This window comes from Jatropha curcas, chromosome 11 (genome assembly GCF_041381405.1).
Source record: "Jatropha curcas cultivar XTBG-Jc1 chromosome 11, XTBG_Jcur_1.0, whole genome shotgun sequence".
Classification (NCBI taxonomy): Eukaryota; Viridiplantae; Streptophyta; class Magnoliopsida; order Malpighiales; family Euphorbiaceae; genus Jatropha; species Jatropha curcas.
Genome location: NC_143161.1, coordinates 9,403,924 through 9,416,172, shown reverse-complemented (window position 1 = coordinate 9,416,172; position 12,249 = coordinate 9,403,924). Strand labels below are relative to the sequence as shown.

General features: G+C 32.9%; 2 protein-coding genes across 2 annotated transcripts; both read left to right on the top strand.

The window, feature by feature from the left end:
• Positions 1–570: 570 nt before the first annotated feature.
• Positions 571–6,329, top strand: LOC105642701 (protein SPA1-RELATED 3). Its single transcript, XM_012227618.4, has 8 exons — positions 571–1,010; positions 1,105–1,294; positions 1,441–1,538; positions 2,179–2,284; positions 2,553–2,773; positions 3,608–3,650; positions 5,254–5,507; positions 5,684–6,329. The coding sequence occupies exons 1-8, from the start codon at positions 793–795 to the stop codon at positions 6,078–6,080; spliced, it is 1,527 nt and encodes a 508-aa protein (XP_012083008.1). The 5' UTR covers positions 571–792; the 3' UTR covers positions 6,081–6,329.
• A 2,453-nt stretch (positions 6,330–8,782) lies between these two features.
• Positions 8,783–11,201, top strand: LOC105642693 (uncharacterized). Its single transcript, XM_012227604.4, has one exon. The coding sequence runs from the start codon at positions 9,019–9,021 to the stop codon at positions 11,053–11,055; it is 2,037 nt and encodes a 678-aa protein (XP_012082994.1). The 5' UTR covers positions 8,783–9,018; the 3' UTR covers positions 11,056–11,201.
• Positions 11,202–12,249: the final 1,048 nt, after the last annotated feature.

Sequence of the window (12,249 nt, the reverse complement as noted above, 5' to 3'; positions counted from 1 at the left end):
TTTTTCACTTGAATTTATAATCTTTGTCGATAGAACAATAAACTTTAACTTTAAGAATGTGCATCGATTAGTATTATTAAAGATATTATCTTTTATTGTTTTCTGAACAAATATTTAATAAATAAATATGAAATAATATTTTTTAACCTTAATTTATATGATATTTATTATCATATAAATATTATGAACTAAAAAAATGTCTAATTCATAAATTTGCCTTATAGTAATCTCATTAAGTTTGCAAGGGATGTATTACTATCGTATATTTTCATATTTCAGTAATAATTATATCTCTTAATAAGTAGTATATTATTTGCCAAAATAATAACTTTTTATATTTTAAAGTGATTGATTAGTCGCATTATTGTTTGCCGCATAGAATTATAGAATTTTAAAATAATAATTTAATTTTATAAAAAATAAATTAAATTTATAATTATTTATTTACTAAATTAAAGTGTATGATATATAATTAATTAATTAAAAGCTATTTTTTATAGTTTCATGTAGCATAGCTTTATGATATATAATTAATGACTTTCAGGTTTAGCCTTCACGTTTTACAAAAGCTACTGCTAATTCTAAACACTACTAATGCACACCTATTAAAACAGAAACCATGAAATGAATCCGCCGTGAGTTGGCCTAGAGAATAAGGGGACAACACAGCCTTTTAAAAAACTGCAAAAAGTGCGATGGTGCTGCCACCGTATCTTTCGTTTCCGATGTAATATATTCACTTTTATATGTCTCTTTCAACCTTTACTCTCGGTGATACAAAAATCTACCAATATGACGGAGCCATCACCATCGGAACCGAAGACCGATTTGAGCTCACCACCGCCACAACAAACACCACCACCAGCAACAAAGATTACAGAATTAAACGAGGACTCACTTGCTCACTGCGCCACTTACTTAAGCCTGCAGGACCTCTCCAACTTGGCCATGTCCTGCAAGTTCCTCAAGCGCGTCGCTTATTCTGATTCCATCTGGCAACACTGCTTCAAGTACTCTTTTTCTTTCTCTCTCTCTTTCAATGCTTCTTTTAGTTCAATTTTGTGAAGAAACAAAGAATTTCATATTCATAATCTTTTTGTACAGGGAGCGGTGGCCACAAGAAGCAGCTCCTATATTGTCCCACAAATCAGGAGCGAGGGAAGCATATTTGGCTAGGCATGTTGCGATGCATCGATTCAAATTTGTTGATCCTCTCTCTGCTGATATCTATACGGATTCAAAACCTTTTGACCATATCATATTGGATAAAAATGATACTATAATCTTTTCTCAGGTTGCTGTTTTATTTATTTTTATCATTTTACTCTGGTTTGTTCATTTCATAATTTCAATTGTAAATATAGAATTGTTGGATATTATTGCAATTTTTTTTTTTAAAAAAAATTAATGTTATTTATTTTATTTGATTTTACTGGTTAGGGTTCGTCTATACAGACGGTGAAGATTGATAGCTTTTTAAATGGAAAAGACTCTATGACCACATTAAGTGATCATAATGCAAGAATTACATGTATGAGGTCAGAAATTCTGATGGATTTTCTTGTTCCATTACTGCATTTCAATTGGTAACTTTATGTTCATGTTTATGGTTCCTTAGATTGTAGTTGCTTATGCATTTTTCTTTGGATCTGTTGCTGTGGTATTATGCAACTCAGATTTTGTTTCTAAATGTAAAAGAATAGTTATTTTTGGTGGTGTGTATGAGTGGAAGACTAAAGGAGGTGCAGTGTGGAATCTCGTCAAGTGTATAATTCAGTTGTTCCTATTTTTCGTCTACAGAATATGGCATTTACATGCCAATAGGAATCTGTAGAAAGTACTATTAAGCTGCACTCATAGAAAGTCACGTTTTTGTCGAGCATGACTTGAACATGGATTTTATCTGCCACAAATGTATAATAACTATCAGAGTTTATCTGCTGACTCCGATTATGTATTTGGCTTTGCAGGATTCCATTTTATGTATTCTATTGTTACTTTTACTTGGTAACACAAAAATGGCATTTATTTTAATGGCATGTATAGATCTTTGCAGAAAATCCATTTTCAGATGTAAATGGATGCATGTATTATGCATGATTGCATCTTTGCAATGCAATATATATATATATATAGCTAAAATATTGTTGCTTAACATATAAGAAATGACACCTGCAGATTGTTTCTCATTGATGAAACCTCTCTTTATCGAAGTGAGTCACAAGGAGAAGAAAATGTTTTGGTAACCTCCAGTTGTGATCGCTCCATTCGTCTATGGTGGAAGGTATTTGCATGAATTACTATTTGCTACCATATTATCAAAATGTTTCTGTTAAGCTTGCATTTTTCTTTTTCGCTTTATTTTCATTCTGGCCTAATATCTGCTATCTTAATGGAAGTTATTTAGGGAACCTACATTACCAGTAGCATCTCTTCATTATTTGGTTATAGATTGTTCTTTACCTTTCTGGTTGAGAGAATATTATTGTAATTCCTGTTTATTACTGGTTTTGAAACTCTTGGGACTTACTAATGTCATTCTTTTGTTGTAGGGCTCTTGCCAACGCTGTTTTAGAGGACATAATGGTCCTGTTTCAACCTTGTCAGATAAATTGTTAGGTGATAGCAGTTCGAATAAGGTACTGGCAAGTGGTGGAGAGGATGGTACAGTTCGCCTTTGGTCCCTTAGCTCTAGAGGAAAGCGGGGCCAACATGCTTTGAAAGCTACATTTTATGGGCATGAGAAACCTATTAGATTGATGTCAGTTGCAGGGTATGTGCTGATTGCTTTATATAGCAGCTAATTTCCACCTCCAAGGAAAATTGGATATGCATATTCTTAGCTTTTAACATTTTGCATGAATATGTTTAAAGTGGTATTCTTGTGCTTCAAGAGTTCACAAATTCCAGAGATTGTCGTATTTATAATTCCAGATTTTGCTTTTATCAATACCAAATCACACTGTTGTTTCCTTATGATACAAAATGAAAAGCCAAACTCTAGTGCAGGGCTAAGGCCTTCTCTTGACATAAGGACAGGTTCCACGGCTGAATTTAATCTGATTCTTTGTGTTATGGAACATGGTTTGTGTAAAGAGACTCGACAGAATGCTAGGTTTTGTGAAAATTGATTAGAATGGTTAAAGGTTTTAATTTCTTTCACTTGTTATTAGATTACTAAACTCATTTTAATATTATATGTGGATTAGTTAGATATTTGTAACTGTAGCACATACCTGATTCTGTAACAGGAAGTGAGGAGTTGGTAGATTATATTATTTAATGTTTTATCAATCCATTTTCGGCAATATGTGTATGAGTCTAATAAGCTAACATGGCTTAAGAGACTCCATTTTCTCTTTTCAAGCTTCTGTTTTGGTTCATGGAAGTGATTTTGGAATTGATCGCTAATTTGATGTACTGAACCGATGAACAGAATATCTTATGAGTAACTTGTTCTATGGGTTCTAAATGTATCATATACCACTGAATTTGCAAGTGCTTCAAGTGGTTCCTAGGTTTTATCTAGTTATAAGGAGTACTCGCTCATTGAGGTTTATATTTCTTCTGACCACCCTAATTAAAGTCTCATCCTTTCTTCCCTCAGGCACAAAACTTCCCTTTTGGTAACCATGTCAAAGGATTCCAAGGTACCTATATTATGATTTTTAGGACAACTTTGATTATACAACATTCCTTAGTTATTATCACATTTTATCTTCGAGGGGTCTAATGACTTCTTATTTGTTGCCGTAATAAAACATGTCATTGAATAACTTCTGTTCTGATAAATGTGATATTTCATGCATGACCATAATCATATCATATTGTTCCTCATGTCAACATATATAGGACATATGCTTGCATTCTTTCTACTGGAGTTTGAAAACTGCAACAATTTTATCATAGAATCATATTTGTGAGCAAAATAAATCCTTTTTTCATAGGCGGTAAGACTTTCCCATAGAATTACCCATAGAAGTAATCTGCACCAAGATCTGACCTTCTCGAATAAGAGACTTCTCTCACGAGCTGGGCTTGAGGACGGAATAAGAAATTCGTTCCCTTGATTAATTTAATTTGCACATCCACAATTATCCTAGTGTAGTTACAGTCAACACAGTAGCTTTAACATTTTTGTAATTTTTATGAGACTTTGAAATGTTGATACCGGCATTTGGCTTTAAAAATGGATTTATTTTTTTGGTGTAAAAAGGTACACTAGCGATACAGGGGTGTGTGTCTCCAGAATTGTCTCTAGGTGCTGATGCACTGACCTCTTTAGAAAATTAAACTTTAAAGTGGTACGGGGACTTGGTCTCATTAGGGACTTTTATTTTAATAGACATGGACCAAAAGAGGGGAAAGGATAAAAGCTATAAAGTCATTCTGATTAAAAGTAATGTTATTTTGATGGATAGAAATAACGACATGCCAATCTGGTTCTCTTTGTTCTATAATTGTTCATGTATTTCAACCAACTTGGCAACTGTTAGTGAAATATAAACACAGTATTCTTGGGGCATCTATATGTCTATGACTATAGCAGTTATTGGTATGTGTTTCATTTGGTCTTTTTGTAATTGAACTGGCAAGTCACTAGTTTTATGATCCTTTTTAAACGGGATTTTGTTATATAAAAGAATGCTACATCAGTATGCAACATATTATTGGATCATCAAACTTGTTCATATAAATAATTAAGCTTTTGCTGCCATTTGATGAGTTTTATGATAACAGAGGGATAGGGTGTGAATTGTTTATGTACATTTTGTGGGCATCTCCTCAATTATAAGTTTTGTCAGTTGTCAATTTTTTTTTTTTTTTTTTTTTTTTTCTGATGTTGATACTCCCCTCAACTTGTGAAATTTGATTTGCACACCTTTTTAGTTTCTACCAGTGATTTTAAAATCATTGGTTAATAGATGCTGTGGCGATCTCATGCAGTCTTTAATGTCAAATTTGTTAATTATTGTAGGGGGTTGAAAAATACATTGCAACTGAAGGTGTCGATCAAAATTTTTTAATTAATTTACCTAAATCAAAATTGCCTGTGCCTAACAATTATTTTATCTTTTAGATGTAAATTGTTGTTTTGTAGTTGACCTGCGAATGTAAATGTTGACTAGCATAAAACTTGCTAGAATTGTTCAGCTAAGATCTTAATGAAAATGTATCCATGTTTGTTCTAAATTGCTATATTGTATTCCATCTTTGATTTTTCTATCTTCGATTATTTCAATGCTTTAACAGGTTAGAGTTTGGGATACGGCTACATCATCTGCTGTTCGATCTTCATGCTGTGTGGGAATGACTTCTCTGTTTGGTACACCTGTGGATATGAAATGCCATGAATCACTGCTTTATGTTGCTGCTGGGTCCTCTGTTGTAACAGTTGATTTGAGGACAATGCAAAAAGTTATCACTGCAGCTATCTACCAACCTAAATTGTATTCATTCGCAATTATGCCTTCAAAATCCTTAATCTGCACCGGTGGAAATGGCAAGTAAGATAATCTGCAGAAATCTGAAGTCATTTTGTTTTTCTAAGAGGAAATTTTAAATAAAAAGACATGAAACAATCAAATCTACAATGGATTGATTTGATTTGTTTTGGTTACTCTCCTTATATATTTTGCTGTAAATATTTAATTAATTGTGGAAAATGTTTTATATTTGACAGAGCTATGCTTTGGGATATTAGGAGAAACCAGGAGACACTAAAACCGGAACCAATAGCCGAGTTGGATGGACATACAGGTCCATTGACGCATTTGCATATGGATCCATATAAAATAGTTACAAGTGGACCAGCGGATCCATACGTCAATGTTTGGGAAGCTGACACTGGCATACAAACAAATTCGTTGATTTGCTGCCCTCCTGAGGAAGCAGTTGCTAGCTCTGGGTGTTCAGCCATGGCTGTGAATGGCACTCAGATTGTTACTACTACTTCTGGTGAAGAGAACGGAATTGTTCGCTTCAGGGATTTCTTTAATGCATCTTGTCCTGTTCTGAGACATGAAGATGAGCACACTTCCAAGTTTTGGGATCCACAACCTTATAGTGATAGCGGATAGCTCGAATGGCTGAATAAACTCATCAATTTAATTTGACTTTAAATTTAATTTGTATTCATGTTCCCTTGCAGTCCTGTAACAATTTAGGTATCTTGTTGCTTTTTGAACACTAGTGTATTTGAGTTTGTCTGATGAAGATGAACAGGGTTTGGGTTGGTGAGTTAAAAATAGGAAGGAAAGATGTTGTATTTATTAAATAGATATGAGGTACTGAACAATGTACAATGAAGGTGTATATTTATATGAAAATGATCACATGATCTTTTCTCTGAAACAAAAAAGCCACTGCCAGTGTGCTCTTCTTATTAGACAGGTAATAAATTATTCTTCTGGCATATGGGAATTTTAAGCAGGCTATATGATAAGGATAGAAACTCATAAATTTCATTCTTAAATTTTGCAATTTTAATCTTGTAACATTTTAAACTTTATGAATGAACTACCGTGCACTTTAAATTGCAAATTAATGAGCTATCATGCATTTTAAATTGCAAATTTTGATAAAACCGTATACCTTTTCATATTAATAGCAATAGATTTTAGAATTTTTTGTTTTTATATACAAAATATTAATTTTGAAAATTTAATTCTATTGAAAAGTTTTCTGGAAAAAAAAAAAAAACACAGAAAGTGCAGATTGGAGATTGAGATCTCCACTCCCCCACTAACTCATCTTTTGGAAGAAAATGAAGGAGAAGGAAGATATCAAGGGAAAATGTGGAGTTGTTTTTCGTTCTATTTTTCCTCATTTTGTTTGGTTATGGAAGGAAAGCAAAAACGAGGTTTCCTTTATTTTTCCTCTATATTTCTTTTTTCTCCAAGTCCAAGTGGCAAATTGGAAATGTTTAAATAAGGTTCGAATAAAGGAAAATTTTCCTTCCTTTAACTTTCCCTCCTTCCCAAACAATAGAATCCCGTTTTCTTTTTCTATTTTCCATAAATCTTCTTCCCTCTTATTTTCGTCTTGCCAAGGAAAAACAGGTATGGCATTTGGTTAATTCTTAACTGGGAGTAGACTATTTTTTCAAAAGGCTTAATTTCTTAACTTTTTTTTTTATTTTTTAGCATAATTTTTTATTTTTAATAAAACTAATAAATCTAAAGTAAATATTTAACTCATTTTTAGATAATTTTTAATTTTTCGAACACCCCGTTTCGTATAAATGAATTCACAATATGAAATTTATCTGTGAATAAATTTTTATATTTGGTATAATTATTTTTTTTAAAAAAATATATAATTCATTAATAATAATATTAAGAATTACAAATACTCATATAGATCAGATATAAAACTCTACTATTAGTAGTTAACAGAGTTCGCTGATATTTTAATAGATCAAAAGAATTCATATCTTTTGAACAATAAAATTAAAATTATAAAATATAATATTTGATCTTCATCAGCTTGGATTTGTCCTTAACAAAAGATATAAATTTTCATAGCAGCACCTAGTCCGTTAAATGATTTGGATGATAAAATAATAACTCTTCTAGATCTTCTATACCTGGATTATTGTTCTAAGAATTTACAACATATGAGGAACACAAATGAATTTACGCCACTATGCCTCAATAGTATCAATAGAGGAACAGGTCACACTATTAGACTCCATTTATCGAAAATCTGTACCTGTAAATCAAGATCTAAAGTCTCCAATCAAATAAAATTAAATATCATATTATTTTAATTAGTAATAAACCCTCACAATGAAGAGACTACTCGTAAAAAAGGAAGAAAAAAACTCCAAATATGGAAACAAAATAACAATAATAAAAAAGGACAAATCTATTGTAAAAAAAAATAGATTTGAATTTATTAAAGTGAATAAAAGATTAAAGTAAAAAGAAGTGAAGCGAAAAGGAGAATATAATGTAGGACGTAAGGGCAGTAAAACAAAACTAAGATCAAGGATAGAGAGAAGACATTGTATCTTCGTTAATTAATTTAAAACATGTAATTCAATATATGAAATAAATTCATAATTGAAAATTCATTTGTTTTTGTTTTTTTTTTGATAATTTTTTTACAAAAATAAGTAATAAATACCAATTCTATTTATGTTATGCTATATAATTTTTTTATAATTTTATTGAATATAAAATAAAAATAATATTAATAAAATTACTTCATTAAATTTAATGATAATATATATTTAACTTGAATATTTTTCTCTCCACTCAAAAAAAAAAAAAAAAACACTTGAATATCTCTCCTCAATAGTAAAAAAAGTGCTAAAAAATATTAATATAAAAAGATGAAAAATATTAGAATAAAAATATAATAATAAAAAAATATTTTTATAAAAAACAATAAAATTCTTAAATAATTTTGGTCAATTTTGATAAAATAAATAATTTAAATAAATAAAAAATTCATAGAATTAAATTTCTATAATTAAAATTTATATATATTTTTTTCATTCCAAATACGAAATTCCACACAAACGAATAATTTGAATCATAGAATACATAGGATGTTAATATGTAAAATTTTATATTTTATGATTTGGTTTTAAAATTAAAACTTATAGATTTTTAGACAATATTTTTAAAAATAAAATTAGGTTGCTTAAATTTTTATTTTATTAATTATATATTCCATGTTTAATAAATATTATTGCTAGAATTATAATAATTTCTAACGAAATTGAGGCGAAAAGAAACCAGTTTAAACTTCACAACCGAAAATATTTATTAAATTCCTATGGCCATTTTTCTTTTTGAAGAGTTGGATTTGCCGATTTGATACTGTTTGTTGACTTGGAGATCAACTCAAGCCAAATATTCACATTCTCTTCACTGTTAAATCCAAGCAATTAGCCCTCGCGCCACCGTTGCTGGTACCGCCGCCGCCGTGGCCGCTACTCACCACTCCACTTGCTCTCACTTCTCTATTCTATCAAATCCGACCACGTATAACCCTAATTTCTCCAAAATGCCCACGACCATCACCACCTTCCTCCTCCTTCTCCTCCTCCTCCTCCTCGCCACCGCCACCTCAGTTCCAATTCCGGGTATAGACACCTTCCTTTCTCAACAATCTCGTCTTGACCCAAAATCCACTAATGATTCTTTCCATTCCCTTTCTTCTTCTCTCAAAAAGTCTCTTTCCCTTGCCTCTCCTCACCCTCACATACCTTCTCTAATCTCTTCTCTTCTTTCTCTTTCTCTTCCTCTTTCCCTTCATATTCGTCTTGTCGGCTCTTCTTTCCCTCCTGACTCTTCCTCCCTCCTCAATTCTTTCCTTTCCACCACTCACACCTCCGATCACTTCCATGTTATCACCACCGATCCTCCACCGGAACACCACTCTCACAATCTCGCCATTAAACATTCTCCTCATCTCGATATTTCCCACTCTGGTCCAGCCTTTGCGTCACGTCTCTTTGATGCCCTTAAAGAGGCGATTTCTTCTTCTCCATCTTCGCTTCGTTCGCCTCTTCTTTCTATTCCTTATGATACAATTGATCGTATAATTAAACCAGAGTTTGATAAAGAAAAACCTATTCAAGGGATTTATATTTACTTGCTTTCTTTAGGATCTCAATCAAAAAACTATGCATATACTTATACACCAGGAGATTCTTCTCCTGGTTTTACAAAATGCTTAGGAACTATTTGGACTGGTAAAGAAAGATATCTTTGGATTGATCTTTCTGCAGGTCCTGTCGATTATGGCCCTGCTTTGTCTGGAGATGGGGTTTTGCCTAGAGGAGAGTTTCATCCTTTAACAGCTATGCATGGCCGGCCCAAGTCTCAAAAGGCAATGCTTGCAGATTTGTCTTCTTTGATTTGGAGTGCTTATCAGGTATTACTTGTGCCCTCTTTAAGAATTCCCGTGCATTTTGAGAATTCTCTGATAGTTGAGTTTGTACATGTATATGGGTCTGATAGTGGGAAGGATCTTAGCGGATTGGATTGGAAAGCTATTGAACAGACTTTTAGGGATGATGTTGATGATGGTGGGCTGTTGTTAGGTGATCAATCTTTGATGTTTAGGAGCTACGGAATTAAGTATTCTGAGTGTTCTATTTGCTCTTATGCAATTTCGCGGTCTATTAATTCATATACTTCAAGGTTTTTGTTTGATAACTACACTTTGATTGTGAGTGAGTATTTGGACTCGAAAAGGTTGCATCAAATATTATCTGATTCTGCTGAGGAGTTCAGGAGAATGGCTGGGATCCCTGAAGAGGATTTTGGTAGAGTGCTTCCTGTTTATGTGTTTGATTTGGATTATAATACCCTATTGTTGCTTGATCGGTATCATCAATCGGTTGCATTCAGGGATATGGTTATTGCAGTGAGGACAAAGACTACTCAGACTGTTAGTGATTACAGTTGCAATGGACGTCACGTGTTTACACATACTAGAGAGCTTGAGCGATCACTTGTTGGTTCAATTCTACAAAGTATGTGGGGAGTGTCACCAACCCATTTGTTATGGAGTTCAAGGCATAACAATACTTTGGTTGATTATACTTGGAGTGTTGGGCAGACTCCATTTGGGCCTTTCTCGGAGACTTCGTCACTGTCTTTTGTGCAGAGGGATGCCGCTCGGAGAAATGTTATATTGACGTCAATGAATTACAGTATAACTAGCGCTATTGATGTTCTTGAGTCTATAGTAGGACATGGTGGTGACAGGAATCTCCTTAAACAGAATCAGCATGCTGAGTTCATACAGAGATGGAATCTGTTTAAGTACAAGCTGGACAAAGCAGTTTCTGCAATGTCTCATTTTGATTTTGAGATGGCTTTATATTACTTGAGGTCTTCAGACCATGATTTATATGCCATTCATTCTCTTGTTTACCATGCTTCCCAGGAATTGGAGGCATCACTACGCTGTTTCAAGGATCCGCCATTTCCCTGGGGTTCAGTTTCAATATCAGCAATAGGCTTCTTTGCACTGTTTTATGTTTATTCCAAAAGGGACAAACTTTTTAGAAATAAAAGAAAGCAGTTTTGATGCTCTCTAGAGGAATAGAATTTTGTATCATTTCAATGCAATACAGCACATGTATGTCTGTAAGACGAAAAGGTCTCATGTCAGAAATTAGTGTTCAGTTTTGCTGAAAATTTTACTGCAGTTTAACCTAACATTTTTCCCAGTTACTTGGTTGTTTCAATTTTATTCTGTATTCTCATAACTTCTAGATGAATGCCAGCAATATTTAGTTTATTGGAATGTTTGGTGTTTGTTCTGCACTTTGTTGTGCCTGCTTTCCTTGCCTTTTCCTTTAAGTATATTGAGTCCAAGGAAAATGAAAACCATTTAAAGATCCTTGAAGTTTGGGGAAGTGACATTATTTGTAACAGTTCTCACTGTAAAGTTTTGATTTGTGCCTTCCCATGGAAAATGTTGGAGTACACAGATTTTTCAGATCTTTATGACAGGTAATGAATTTTAGGTTCAGAATGGCAACTTGGATCCCCTGAAAATTGTATACGACTTCCAAACTTAGAGGTAAACTCATTACAGAAGGGGCTTTAAATGTTGGTTACCTCTTAGAAGATTTTCACAAGTTTTAAACACTTAAAAGGTTTGGTTTCTTATTAGATCTCAAACCAATTTCAAGTTTTTTCTTCCCGGAAATTCAGTTATTTATGACTACAAAAAAAATGCGTGTTGGTTTTTAGAGCCATTGTTTGTAATGTATAGAGTATAGACGGTCTTTGGGAGCTTGGCTTGCTACACTAACTAAATTATTTGGGGATTTATCATGTTACTTGTGTAATTGCAAATGCTCTGCCTTTTCGTGAGGCCCTTAGATATATATTGTTGAGTTTTTGGTTATCGTATACTTAAAATCTGTATTGCATCATGCGTAGAGAAATAACGGATGGGACTCATCTTTGCATATCCTTATGTTAGAAATATCTTATCTTGATGACCAGCATAATAGTATACTCTGGTATGCTTCTAATAGTTATGCTTAACTTGTTGAGTTTTTAGGTCATCAAGTGTATTGCCATATTTTCAAAACAGCAATGTTTAGTTTATTTCTAGAAATCTTTTGGCAGCTGACAGAGGAAAATTGTGGAAGGCAGAAGATTTGTCTAGGGAGGTGTTGGATAGAGGACACAAGGTGGATTTGTCGGTTTTGCTTCAGCATGGAAGGGAGTGCCTTCAGCTCTATTTAGCATTTGTTGGATTATCACA